The sequence below is a fragment of the Gracilinanus agilis genome, chromosome 5 (assembly GCF_016433145.1).
Source record: "Gracilinanus agilis isolate LMUSP501 chromosome 5, AgileGrace, whole genome shotgun sequence".
NCBI classification, from domain to species: Eukaryota; Metazoa; Chordata; class Mammalia; order Didelphimorphia; family Didelphidae; genus Gracilinanus; species Gracilinanus agilis.
In genome coordinates this window covers 213,188,796-213,203,696 of record NC_058134.1, presented here as the reverse complement: position 1 = coordinate 213,203,696, position 14,901 = coordinate 213,188,796, and the positions used below count along the sequence as shown (strand labels likewise).

At 33.0% G+C, this 14,901-nt stretch overlaps 1 protein-coding gene across 1 annotated transcript in view; it reads right to left on the bottom strand.

Annotated features, from left to right (window-relative positions):
* The window catches only part of LRRK2 (leucine rich repeat kinase 2), a 178,579-nt gene that overhangs the window by 162,011 nt on the left and 1,667 nt on the right, over positions 1 to 14,901 (bottom strand). Inside the window, exons 3-4 of the mRNA XM_044679106.1 lie at positions 7,649 to 7,758; positions 2,680 to 2,768 (exon numbers count right to left, since the gene is read on the bottom strand). Of these exons, the coding sequence (XP_044535041.1) occupies positions 2,680 to 2,768; positions 7,649 to 7,758 (199 nt within the window). The remainder of the gene's footprint in view (positions 1 to 2,679; positions 2,769 to 7,648; positions 7,759 to 14,901) is intronic.

Sequence of the window (14,901 nt, the reverse complement as noted above, 5' to 3'; positions counted from 1 at the left end):
AGTCTGTAGAGTAGGTTCTGTTCCTAAGGGCAATGTAATCAAGACGATAGGAAGTTATCTCACCTAATTTGGCTAGGCCCATAAAATTTCTCAATCAAAAAAGTAACACAAGAGTCCCAGTCCAAAAGGGAAATCAAACAACTACATAGTGGTAGCAAGATGTTCCATACATAAGATAATAAGTTCCTTATAATCGATTGGAGACCTAATACAAAAACTGAATAAAGTCCAACTCTTTTAAAATTTTAGTTTAAGACCACACCAATGCAACTATCAACAATTTGGAAATAGGTCTTGATCAAAGACACATGTTAAAGCCAGTGGAAATGCGTGTTGGCTATGGGGGAGAAGAGGTCAGGGGGTGAAGGGGAAAGTAAGAACATGAATCATGTAACCATGGATAACTTTTCTAAAAAATAAAAATCATTAAATAAATAAATAAATACAATTTGTAACTCCTGTGACTTCAAGGCTTGTACATTCCCCTCATTTCATTTCTGCCATTGAATGCTACTTATTTGCTATGTATTCTAAGCAAGGCTAAAAAATTACAAAGACATAATCTGTACCTTAAGAAGCCAAAGTTGCTACTAGCTCCAGCAATCTTCCTTAATGAGCTAATACATATTTTTTCCCTTTTAATTTAGTTATTCATTCATTGCCTATCAGTTTTGCAGATCTCCTGGTGAGTGAAATTTTTCCAGGGCTGGAACCCAAAAGGGAAATTTCATCATTTTGGGAAATTCTTTCCACTAACATAGATTAGTGGTAACTTTAACTTATGATGAATTGTCTGAGGTATTAAAAGGTTAAAAAAATTATCAAAAGTCACATACCTAGTTCCCACTTTTTATGATTCCATTATGGAATAAATATATTTATTTATATGTGTAATATATTCAATATATTATATTAATAATATTACATATAATACATATGTTAATAATATATTTATTTTATCATTATAAATAATATATTTGATATATCATAAATATGTTTATGATTCCATATGATTTTATGAGTCCCCTATCACACTGACTTTCATTATTATGTTATTAGTAATTATAAAACATATATTATTCTGAAAAGATTATATTCTGTAATAATCTATGAGCTAAGAAGTATGTTTATATTTATATATTTTATATATTATATATATTAATAAGTTATATACATTTATAACCAAATGATATGAATTATGAGATAAATTACATTTTTCAACAAAGTGATTGTGATATGGAAGTGACCAAGAAAACTCTAGCAGATTCTACCAAGGAGTAACATCCTCACATACAAGGTTAGCAATGGACTCTTGCCCCCAAAACAGGCATAGCAATTAATGAAGAATGCCTACTAAGACATGAAAGGATTTCAATCTGCATTCACAAAGGGAACATTCATTCTTTTTTCTTTCAATAGTATTTTATTTTCCCCCTATTACATTTTAAATGTATTTTTACATTCTCTTTTTAAAGTTTTGAGTTCCAAATCCTCTCTCTTCTTCTGACATTCTCTTAATCCCTTCCTCCCTGCTCTCTGTCCTCCCTGAGGGAGACACAACATATTTTACATGCATGTAAAATGTAAACTATTTTTCCACATTAGTCATTTTGTGGAAAAGATCTTAAGTTTAAAAAAGGAGGAAGAAAGAAAATGAAATATAGTATGTTTCAGTCTGCATTCAGACTCCATCAGTTCTTTCCCAGAGGGAAGATCACATTTTTCATCATGTGTCTCTGGGATTGCCCTGGATCATTGCATTGCCAAGAATAATCAGGTCATTCAGAATTGTTCATCAAGAAATATTGCTGACACTGTGTATTATGTTCTTCTGGTTCTGTTCATTTCACTCTGCATCAGTTCATATAGGTCTTCCCAAATTTTTTCAAAATTATCCTGCTGGTTATTTTTTATAGCATGACAATATTCCATAACTATCACATAACACAACTTGTTCAGCCATTCCCTAATTGTTGGACAACTCCTTAACTTCCAATTCTTTGCTACCACAAAAAAATGATGCANTCTAATATGTTGTTTTTTTATTTTAAACCCTTACCTTCTGTCTTGGAATCAATACAGTGTATTGGTTCCAAAGCAGAAGAGTGGTAAGGGCTAGGCAATGGGGATAAGTGACTTGCCCAGGGTCACATAGCTGGGTAGTGTCTGAGGCCAGATTTGAACCTAGAACCTCCTGTCTATGCCTGGCTCTCAATCCACTGAACTATCCAGCTGTCCCCTTTAATACATTTTTCATCAATGTTTTCTATGGAAAAAAAGAATCATATATTCTTTAAGTCTTTCATTTGATCGTCTAAATATCAATTCATTATTTTCTTTTTTCAAATTTTCTTTCATTCTTCAGTTTACTTGCCTGCTTGTTCCACTTCTTTGAAGTTCTTTTTAAAGGAACAATTAAACAAACAAACAAAACAAGATTCCAGGGTAAAAGTTGTGATCAGCAGGATTAACCCAGTGTAATGTTAGAAAAGAGAGAAAATAACAAACATGTAAGTCCAATAGTGGATTTTCCCGTTATTGGATTTAGATATCTAAAGTTCAAATTTCATGAGTAATTTTGTTATGATTCCTAATAAAATGTAAAAAAGTTAAAATACATTAATGATGTTTGAATTCTTCAAAACAATTTTGACTTCAAGTAAAATTTAACTTAATTACCTGAAGTTAGGAGCTGATCTAATGTCTTCAGTCCAATCACTGAAAGGGTTATATTAGCATTGTGAACAGTGAACATCTTAAGAATCAGTCTGAAAAAGAGATCAAGAATAAGATAAACATTTCCATATGTGTCATTTTGTTTATCAGTAGTCTAACTCCCATATTCTCCTTCTTATTTTATTTATTCAATAGATTTGAAAATTAATCTCAAATTAATTAATAAATGTCTTGATTATGTGAATCAATAAATGGAATTTTGTAATTGATCCATCAAAATCCACATAGTCTGTAGAGTAGGTTCTGTTCCTAAGGGCAATGTAATCAAGACGATAGGAAGTTATCTCACCTAGTTTGGCTAGGCCCATAAAATTTCTCAATCAAAAAAGTAACACAAGAGTCCCAGTCCAAAAGGGAAATCAAACAACTACATAGTGGTAGCAAGATGTTCCATACATAAGATAATAAGTTCCTTATAATCGATTGGAGACCTAATACAAAAACTGAATAAAGTCCAACTCTTTTAAAATTTTAGTTTAAGACCACACCAATGCAACTATCAACAATTTGGAAATAGGTCTTGATCAAAGACACATGTTAAAGCCAGTGGAAATGCGTGTTGGCTATGGGGGAGAAGAGGTCAGGGGGTGAAGGGGAAAGTAAGAACATGAATCATGTAACCATGGATAACTTTTCTAAAAAATAAAAATCATTAAATAAATAAATAAATACAATTTGTAACTCCTGTGACTTCAAGGCTTGTACATTCCCCTCATTTCATTTCTGCCATTGAATGCTACTTATTTGCTATGTATTCTAAGCAAGGCTAAAAAATTACAAAGACATAATCTGTACCTTAAGAAGCCAAAGTTGCTACTAGCTCCAGCAATCTTCCTTAATGAGCTAATACATATTTTTTCCCTTTTAATTTAGTTATTCATTCATTGCCTATCAGTTTTGCAGATCTCCTGGTGAGTGAAATTTTTCCAGGGCTGGAACCCAAAAGGGAAATTTCATCATTTTGGGAAATTCTTTCCACTAACATAGATTAGTGGTAACTTTAACTTATGATGAATTGTCTGAGGTATTAAAAGGTTAAAAAAATTATCAAAAGTCACATACCTAGTTCCCACTTTTTATGATTCCATTATGGAATAAATATATTTATTTATATGTGTAATATATTCAATATATTATATTAATAATATTACATATAATACATATGTTAATAATATATTTATTTTATCATTATAAATAATATATTTGATATATCATAAATATGTTTATGATTCCATATGATTTTATGAGTCCCCTATCACACTGACTTTCATTATTATGTTATTAGTAATTATAAAACATATATTATTCTGAAAAGATTATATTCTGTAATAATCTATGAGCTAAGAAGTATGTTTATATTTATATATTTTATATATTATATATATTAATAAGTTATATACATTTATAACCAAATGATATGAATTATGAGATAAATTACATTTTTCAACAAAGTGATTGTGATATGGAAGTGACCAAGAAAACTCTAGCAGATTCTACCAAGGAGTAACATCCTCACATACAAGGTTAGCAATGGACTCTTGCCCCCAAAACAGGCATAGCAATTAATGAAGAATGCCTACTAAGACATGAAAGGATTTCAATCTGCATTCACAAAGGGAACATTCATTCTTTTTTCTTTCAATAGTATTTTATTTTCCCCCTATTACATTTTAAATGTATTTTTACATTCTCTTTTTAAAGTTTTGAGTTCCAAATCCTCTCTCTTCTTCTGACATTCTCTTAATCCCTTCCTCCCTGCTCTCTGTCCTCCCTGAGGGAGACACAACATATTTTACATGCATGTAAAATGTAAACTATTTTTCCACATTAGTCATTTTGTGGAAAAGATCTTAAGTTTAAAAAAGGAGGAAGAAAGAAAATGAAATATAGTATGTTTCAGTCTGCATTCAGACTCCATCAGTTCTTTCCCAGAGGGAAGATCACATTTTTCATCATGTGTCTCTGGGATTGCCCTGGATCATTGCATTGCCAAGAATAATCAGGTCATTCAGAATTGTTCATCAAGAAATATTGCTGACACTGTGTATTATGTTCTTCTGGTTCTGTTCATTTCACTCTGCATCAGTTCATATAGGTCTTCCCAAATTTTTTCAAAATTATCCTGCTGGTTATTTTTTATAGCATGACAATATTCCATAACTATCACATAACACAACTTGTTCAGCCATTCCCTAATTGTTGGACAACTCCTTAACTTCCAATTCTTTGCTACCACAAAAAAATGATGCAATAAATATTTCTTATACAAATGATCTTTCACCTTTTAAAAAAAAGAAAAAACTTCTGTGGGATATAGACCTAGTAATGATACTGATGGAGTAAATGGTATGCACAGTTTTACAGTCCTTTGAGCATAGTTCCAAATTGTTCTCCAGAATGGTTCAATCAGATAGCAACTCCACCAAGAGTGTAGGTATCCCAGTTTCCCCATATCCCCTTCCCACATTTATGATTTTCCTTTTCTTCATGTTAGCTAATCTGATATGTATGAGGTGGTACCTCAGAGTTGTTTTAATTTGCATTTCTCTAATCAAAAGTGATTTAGAGCATTTTTTCACATAACTATAGATGGCTTTTATTTCTTCATCTGAAAACTACCTTTTCATATCCTTTGACCATTTATCAATTGGAGAATGCTGTTATTTTTATAAATTTGATTCAGTTCTCTATATATTTGAGAAATTAGTCCTTAATCAGAGATATTTCCTATAAAAAAGTTTTCCCATGTTTCTACCTTCCTTTAAATCTTGATTGCATTTGTTTTGTTCGTATAAAATCTTTTAATTTAATATAATCAAAATTATCCATTTTAAATTTTATCATGCTCTCTATCTTCTTATTTGGTCTTAAATTCTTCCTTTATCCATAGATCTCATAGGCAGACTATGCTATGCTCCTCTAATTTATTTATGGTATTATAGTCATCCCTTGGTATATCACTGTGTTCACTTATCATGCCTTCACTGTAATGCAGGGTTGTTGTTTTTTAAAATCTAATTCTGTATCATAGAGTTTTTGCTATATTGTGGGATTTTATGGATGAATACCATACTGTACACAATGGAAATGCATTACACCACTACAACTTGCCCAAATTTGCCAATGTGAGATTGTACATGGAACACTATTACCTGCTGGAATGAAAGGAGACCAATCACAGCACTGTGTTCTGTATCCTGGGTGTTGATTGGCTCATTGTTTATAAGAGTGTGGGGAAGGTTTATAGAAGAGTGAGAAGGGTTTATAAAGCCTTAAAATATCTATAAATAATAAAATAAATGTAACATCTCCACTTCCAGGATTTTCAACTATCACGGGTGTCTCTGGAAAGTAACTCTTGAAATAGGAGAGGGATAACTGTACTCTTTATACTTAGATCATGCACCTATGTTGACTTTATCTTGGTGTATGTTGTGAGACTGTTGGTTTATTCCCAGTCTCTACCATACCATTTTCCAATTTTCTAAGTTTCCATCAAACAATGAATTCTTATCCCAAAATGTCGGGCCTTTTGATTTATCAAACATTAAATTACTATGGTCATTTATTATTAGTGTGATATTGGAAATTTGGGGGTCCTTGAACTAATTTTGAGGTCCCTGATCTAAACTTCCTGTGGACATTTAGATCTCTTTCAAACTACATTTCCCATGATTCCTGGATTATGTAAATGACGTAGGCAATTACCTAGTAACTTAAACAGAAGGTTAAATAGTGAGGGTCTGGGTTGGTATGCCCTCTCTTTTGTGACTGTGGAGCAGGAGTGCGGATGGGAGGAACAGTTAATGGCAGGTCCCTTTAAAATAACTCAAAAGGCACGTGGTTTCATTTTTCTAAATGGCTTTCAATAAACCCTTTGAAACCATGCTATTTTTAATTTTATCTCTCTATATTAATTTTATTTCTTACATTAAGTTTTGTGAACCCAGTCTATTCTACTGATTAATCACTCTATTTTTAGTCAGTATCAACCAGATTGTTCTGATGATTACTGCTTTGAAATAGTTTGAGATCTGGTACTCACTCCTAAAACCACCTTCCTTCACAATTTTTTTTTCATTGAGTCCCTTGATATTCTTGACTTTTGGGGAAATATCCATTCTAAATAATTTACAGTTCCCAATAGGACTTAAGTATCAATTATAAATTATACACAAACTATGAAAAAATTCAGAATCATTCTACTATTCTATATTTTTCTTCACTATCACAGAAAAAAAGAATAACAAATATAAGGAGTGCATAATGTTAACCAGAAAAGACCTAAAAGCCAAGAAGCTAACAAAATCATACAAGGAGGAATTCCCCTGGAACATATCTCCCTCTCAAAACACTTTTTTGTTTTATTGAAGTTAACTACAGGCAAGGAAGTGGTCTCATCTATGTAGTCATAATGTTGCAAACTGAGAAAGGACAACTGATGAAATTACTCTCAGTTCTGAGTGCTAGGAAATAATTTCCTCTTTTTTCTTTTTGAAAGCAGTAGTTTAAACAAACTAAATATGTATTTACTACTTAAGGAACATAGAGCATAATTTCAAAGTTGGTACATTACTAAACCTGCTGCTTAGTTCCTGTATTTTTGTGGAACTAACTATTTTATATTAGTTATTTTGTTATTTTGATAAGACCTGCTAAAGCTGGCACTCTCCTCTAGCCTAGGCTTTAAGACCCAGACTCAGTTCTCTGCCATGATGAATCATTGCAGTAGAACTTTTGAGAATCAAGTCCTATACATGTTTAAAGTATTTTAAAATGATGTAACATAGCAAATATCTTTTCAAGATATCTTTGCTCCTTTATAACAATCCAGGAAAATGAAAACTTAAAGATTCTACATTTGTATATCTAAGTGACCATATAATTGCTTTTCCATAGCATTAATACTTACTGGTGAACACCAAGGACTTCCCAATCCTTTCCAACATCCTGGGGACCCATTAAGCTTTGCATTATATCAGGGCAAATTTCTGTCAATTTACAGAGAAGTGACCAACCCACCTGAAAAGTAATAAGGGCAATTATATGTTTGTTTGCAGCTATTAGTTGAATATCTATCAAATTCAAATGCATTCATTCTTAAAAGAACAGGTCAATTTGAACATTACAAACTACACAGTGAAATTTTACTAGGAATATCAACAAGAAATAAAGCAGCTTTCTACAAAAAATAAAATAAAAGCATGTAAAAAAGGGAGAGGCACTGTAGTGTAAGGCAGACAAAGAACATTTATTAAATGATCACTCTGTGCCAACCACTGTGATACAAAGAAAAGCAAAAACCACCAAAGCCATCCTCAAGGATCATAATTTGAATGGAGGAAATAACATGTAAATAAGTAAGTATATGGAAGGTCATCTAAAATTATTAGTGGCTTCCTCAACCAGACTTGGAAATAAGACCGACATGATCTAGCACAAGCCAATCAAGAGTCTAGACGAAGGGGCAGCTAGGTAGCTCAGTGGATTGAGAGTCAGGCCTAGAGACCAGAGGTTCTAGGTTCAAATCCGGCCTCAGACACTTCCCAGCTGTGTGACCCTGCAAGTCACTTGACTCCCATTGCCTACCCTTACCACTCTTCCACCTATAAGTCAATACATAGAAGTTAAGGGTTTAAAACTAAAAAAAAAAAAAGAGTCTAAATGAGGCTGTGCAGCTCAGAGTTAGAGCTTAATAGGAAAAACACATTTAAAACAATTAATATCTATGCAATGCCAGTCTGAATGTGTACTTCTGGCATGGTAAAATTGAGGATAACAGATGCAGTTATCCAAACAAAAACCCATGCAACGTTAATGAAATACAGGTTTCATCAACCAAAGGGTAGCTATTGAAAGATTAAAATCTTTTTCTCAAAAAACAGGAAGACTCACGCACACAGTATGGCACAGTAGATAGAGCACCAGGCCTGGAGTCAGGAGGACCTGAGTTCAAATCTGACCTCAGACACATCCTAGCTGTGTGACTGGGCAAGTTGCTTAACATTGATTGCCTTGCTCTTCTGTCTTAGAATTGATACTAAACCAGAAGGTAAAGAGTTTTTTTAAAAGCCAGGAAGAAGATTAATAGATATTTTCAGAATATCCAATAGAGAAGTTTTTTTTTAATTGCAAAATCACTTTAAGAATTAATTAATAGATTTTTCTTTAGAGAACAACCCTTAAATGGCTAAGATCCCAAAGTGGAATTGTTCTGAGATGAATCCAAATCAGCTAAGGTCCGAATAGTTTGGCTGGATTCTGGAACAAGTTGAGACACTTGTAGTGTTCTATTCAATCGTTAACAAAAAAGAGATTTATTTATTCACAGCAGGAGACAGATATTAAACAAGGAGAAGCATTGAGGCCACTTTAAATTGAAAATTGATTCAGCTGACAGGTACTTGTCATGAGCCACCAGCAAAACATCAGAGTGCCCAAAGGGCTCCCCAATGGCTGTTTTATACTCAGGCAATTAGAAAATAATATTAATGGTCTGAGTCTTTATACCCCTGAGCCAACAAACTTTGGAATGTTTCAATACATTTAAAGGAAAAATGAGCCAAATCTGTATGGATGAAGGGATTAGGATACTGTACCCATCATATTCCACCCCTTAGAAAGCTAAGGAATTCTAGAGCACTTTCCATCCTGACTTTAGGGCTATAACTAGTCACTCCAGTACTCAAGAAGCCTAATATACACAGCACTAAAAGAGGAAGGGGGAAAAACTAAAAGAAAAAAAATAAAACAATTTAATAGTTCCCTTAAGGACCAAGTCCGAGGGCTAAGTAATCAGGTCTATAGATGGGTGATGTCAGATCTTTGCAGTTCACAATAGGTCTCTCAATGCAAAAAGGTGAACATAAGTAAAACAATTTATACAATAGAATTATGAAGACAAATTACTTTTTTAAGTTAAAATTTCTCACATTAAAATACCCACTTAACTCTTTCCCTACCTCCCTCTATTAGAGAAGACATTATTTGATACCAAAAAAAAGATACATGTATATATTAAACAATACCTTATTTATTTCTATTTATCAGTGGTGGTGAACAGATGCAAGTCATTCTTCAAATAATATTTCTATTGCTATATATAATGTACTCTTGGTTCTGCTCATTTTACTCTTCATAGTTCCATGGCAAACAACTTAAGACTTAAAAAATCTAATCAAAACAATAACCAAGACTTTCATCATTCACCTCCAGATAGAAAGGTGATGGGACTCAAGAGTGCAGACTGAGGCATATTTTTTTGGACATGATTTTTAAAAGGTATTTTGTTTTACTTGACTCTACATATTTGCCACAAATTTTGTCTTGCTTTCTTAACACAAAGATAAAGAGAAGAGATGGAAGAGAGAGAAGTTAGAACTGAAAATAAAATTTGATTAAAAAAAAAAAAAGAGTTGGCTAATGCACTTGACTGGTTGAGTATATGTCAGAGGTATAATTTGAACATAAGTGTAAGTGTTCCTGGTTCTGAGGCCAGCCATAAGTCAACTACACCACAGCTATCTATATCATATACTTATGACTATAAATAATGTCCATTTCAAGTGCTTAAAAATATCTATTGATTGATTACTGGTATAATACATTATGATTTACAAAGTGCTTTTCTCACAATGACCCTGAGTTCAAAAAGAGTTATTTCCCATTTTAGAGATAAGAAACAGCTACTATCAGAACCTGATTTCAAATCTATGTCTCTTGAGTTCCAAATGTCAAGTGCTCTTTTAATTACTTAATACTTTATTGAATTTTAGAAAGAGAAGGCACTCAAGGGCCACATTCAAAAGAGAATGTTTCTACCACATATCCAGTAAGTGGTCATCCAATCTCTGGCTGAAAACCCTTAAAGAATGGGAACCTATTTCCTTTTGAGGTGGACAATTCCAATTTGAAATAGCTCTAATTATCTGGAAATTTGTTGATAGCCAGTCTAAATTTATCTCTTGGCTACTTCCAATTATTTGCACATTTGTTCCGATATCTAGCCTAAATTTACCACTTGGCTACTTTTACTCATTGCTCTTGGATTTTAATTCTAAGGCCCTATAGAATAAGTCTAATCCTTTTTCCTAATGGCAACTGTCAAAATACCTATTTTTTTTTAATAAACATAGCATGCCCCCACTCAACACAGCAAATTCTTGTGTTTTCTATGGAAGATTACAGAAAGTTAACTACCATATTTTAGTTTCATTTTATTTGAATTTTAATCATAAAATACAAATGAAATATAATAGGATAGGGCAAGATGCAGGGAGAAATAAAAATTTTAAAACTAGGTTCCAGGTGAGAAAAATCAATGTGACGATTAGTTTAGCAATAACCAATAAATTAACTGGTCTATAATCTCACTTGGTGATCAGAGACAAATCATCAAGAGTCCTGAATCATTTAAATACAATTCTGAAAGATCATTATTCAGTTCTTCCCTATATAACCCAAGACAAGTTGGACTAATACTTTTTTGTTCCTCCCTAATCCCTTCAAGATGCAGGGAGGGAGTCAAATGCATTGCCTGATCACCAGATTCCAGTATCCAAAGATCAACAGGGAGAAATCAAGTTAGGTCTGGTTAACTTTGACTTCTATCATTCATCCTAATGGGAGAAATCAAGGATATNTAGGTCTGGTTAACTTTGACTTCTATCATTCATCCTAATGGGAGAAATCAAGGATATGACCTTGCTCTCCCTGGGCATATTGGCCAAAATTAGCTTTATTTACCAGATAGGATGAATCTTGCATTCTCCATCTTAATTATCCCAAATTTAGACACTGCTTTTGGGCAAAGAATGTAAAAGTCATTTCTAGGTCTATCTGGACAAAGGAATGAGGAAAAGGCTTAAACATAACTGTAATGGAATAGAACAATATTGCGAATCAAAATGATACAGTATTGAGAATAAATCTGCTGAACATCATAGCATTATTCCTTATTAGATACTACAAAGCAAATTGAACCAACGGAAAGCAATAAGGAAGAGTAGTGACAAGGAATATTATTAGGTCATACAATAAATATGTTTGACAAACTGTGCAAAGAGAACTTGATTTGGAGTCAAAGGACTTGTTTTAAAGTCCTCCCTCTAATATTGTCACCTATGTGACCCAGTTCAAATCAGTTAACCTCTTTGTAACTCAGTTTCCTCAATTGTTAAATGAATTGGAGTTGAAGACACTTGAGGTTCCTTTCAGTTCTAAACCTAAGATCTTCTGAAAAAAAAATGTCCATCCCAAATGAAGATCCTCACTATATAGTTATTATTGCAATTCAATTTAACATTTTTAAGCATCTAAAGGCAGCTAGGTGGCTCAGTGGAAAAGCCCTAGGCTTAGAATCAAGATCTGAATTCAAAACCAGCCTCGGGAACTTAGTACCCTGTGTGACCCTAAGCAAGTTATTTAACCTCTATTTACCTTAATCCCTTGGAGAAGGAAATGCCAAACCAATCCAGTATCTTTGTCAAGAAAACTTCATGGAGATCATGGTCTACCAGAAGTACTGGACAAGGACTGAACTGAACACCAAAGCACTTATCAAGTAAAAGACACTGAAACTGTGTTTGGTGCTGCAAAGGCAGAAAAATGGAGCTTACATTACATAACAGAACTGATGAACTTGGCTAAATATTTCAGTAGCTGTTTGAGCTACAATACTATCTGTAGGACTATAAAAAATGGTCAGATATATTTATACATTCATTTCTCACCTCAGATAATGTCCATTCCTCCATTACCCTACCCTGCTCTCCAATCTATTTGCTCCTTCCACTCACAAATCCACTATGACTGTCATCTGTCAATGAATTTTAATTTCACTATCTTTTTGCATTAAAATATACACATATGTATATATGTGCATATATATATATACATATATATATACATATATATATATCCAGGGCAGCTAAGTGGCTCAGTGGATAAAGAGTGTGGCCTGGAGGTTCTGGGTTCAAATCTAACCTCAAATATTTCCTAGCTNTTCTCACATTAAAATACCCACTTAACTCTTTCCCTACCTCCCTCTATTAGAGAAGACATTATTTGATACCAAAAAAAAGATACATGTATATATTAAACAATACCTTATTTATTTCTATTTATCAGTGGTGGTGAACAGATGCAAGTCATTCTTCAAATAATATTTCTATTGCTATATATAATGTACTCTTGGTTCTGCTCATTTTACTCTTCATAGTTCCATGGCAAACAACTTAAGACTTAAAAAATCTAATCAAAACAATAACCAAGACTTTCATCATTCACCTCCAGATAGAAAGGTGATGGGACTCAAGAGTGCAGACTGAGGCATATTTTTTTGGACATGATTTTTAAAAGGTATTTTGTTTTACTTGACTCTACATATTTGCCACAAATTTTGTCTTGCTTTCTTAACACAAAGATAAAGAGAAGAGATGGAAGAGAGAGAAGTTAGAACTGAAAATAAAATTTGATTAAAAAAAAAAAAAGAGTTGGCTAATGCACTTGACTGGTTGAGTATATGTCAGAGGTATAATTTGAACATAAGTGTAAGTGTTCCTGGTTCTGAGGCCAGCCATAAGTCAACTACACCACAGCTATCTATATCATATACTTATGACTATAAATAATGTCCATTTCAAGTGCTTAAAAATATCTATTGATTGATTACTGGTATAATACATTATGATTTACAAAGTGCTTTTCTCACAATGACCCTGAGTTCAAAAAGAGTTATTTCCCATTTTAGAGATAAGAAACAGCTACTATCAGAACCTGATTTCAAATCTATGTCTCTTGAGTTCCAAATGTCAAGTGCTCTTTTAATTACTTAATACTTTATTGAATTTTAGAAAGAGAAGGCACTCAAGGGCCACATTCAAAAGAGAATGTTTCTACCACATATCCAGTAAGTGGTCATCCAATCTCTGGCTGAAAACCCTTAAAGAATGGGAACCTATTTCCTTTTGAGGTGGACAATTCCAATTTGAAATAGCTCTAATTATCTGGAAATTTGTTGATAGCCAGTCTAAATTTATCTCTTGGCTACTTCCAATTATTTGCACATTTGTTCCGATATCTAGCCTAAATTTACCACTTGGCTACTTTTACTCATTGCTCTTGGATTTTAATTCTAAGGCCCTATAGAATAAGTCTAATCCTTTTTCCTAATGGCAACTGTCAAAATACCTATTTTTTTTTAATAAACATAGCATGCCCCCACTCAACACAGCAAATTCTTGTGTTTTCTATGGAAGATTACAGAAAGTTAACTACCATATTTTAGTTTCATTTTATTTGAATTTTAATCATAAAATACAAATGAAATATAATAGGATAGGGCAAGATGCAGGGAGAAATAAAAATTTTAAAACTAGGTTCCAGGTGAGAAAAATCAATGTGACGATTAGTTTAGCAATAACCAATAAATTAACTGGTCTATAATCTCACTTGGTGATCAGAGACAAATCATCAAGAGTCCTGAATCATTTAAATACAATTCTGAAAGATCATTATTCAGTTCTTCCCTATATAACCCAAGACAAGTTGGACTAATACTTTTTTGTTCCTCCCTAATCCCTTCAAGATGCAGGGAGGGAGTCAAATGCATTGCCTGATCACCAGATTCCAGTATCCAAAGATCAACAGGGAGAAATCAAGTTAGGTCTGGTTAACTTTGACTTCTATCATTCATCCTAATGGGAGAAATCAAGGATATGACCTTGCTCTCCCTGGGCATATTGGCCAAAATTAGCTTTATTTACCAGATAGGATGAATCTTGCATTCTCCATCTTAATTATCCCAAATTTAGACACTGCTTTTGGGCAAAGAATGTAAAAGTCATTTCTAGGTCTATCTGGACAAAGGAATGAGGAAAAGGCTTAAACATAACTGTAATGGAATAGAACAATATTGCGAATCAAAATGATACAGTATTGAGAATAAATCTGCTGAACATCATAGCATTATTCCTTATTAGATACTACAAAGCAAATTGAACCAACGGAAAGCAATAAGGAAGAGTAGTGACAAGGAATATTATTAGGTCATACAATAAATATGTTTGACAAACTGTGCAAAGAGAACTTGATTTGGAGTCAAAGGACTTGTTTTAAAGTCCTCCCTCTAATATTGTCACCTATGTGACCCAGTTCAAATCAGTT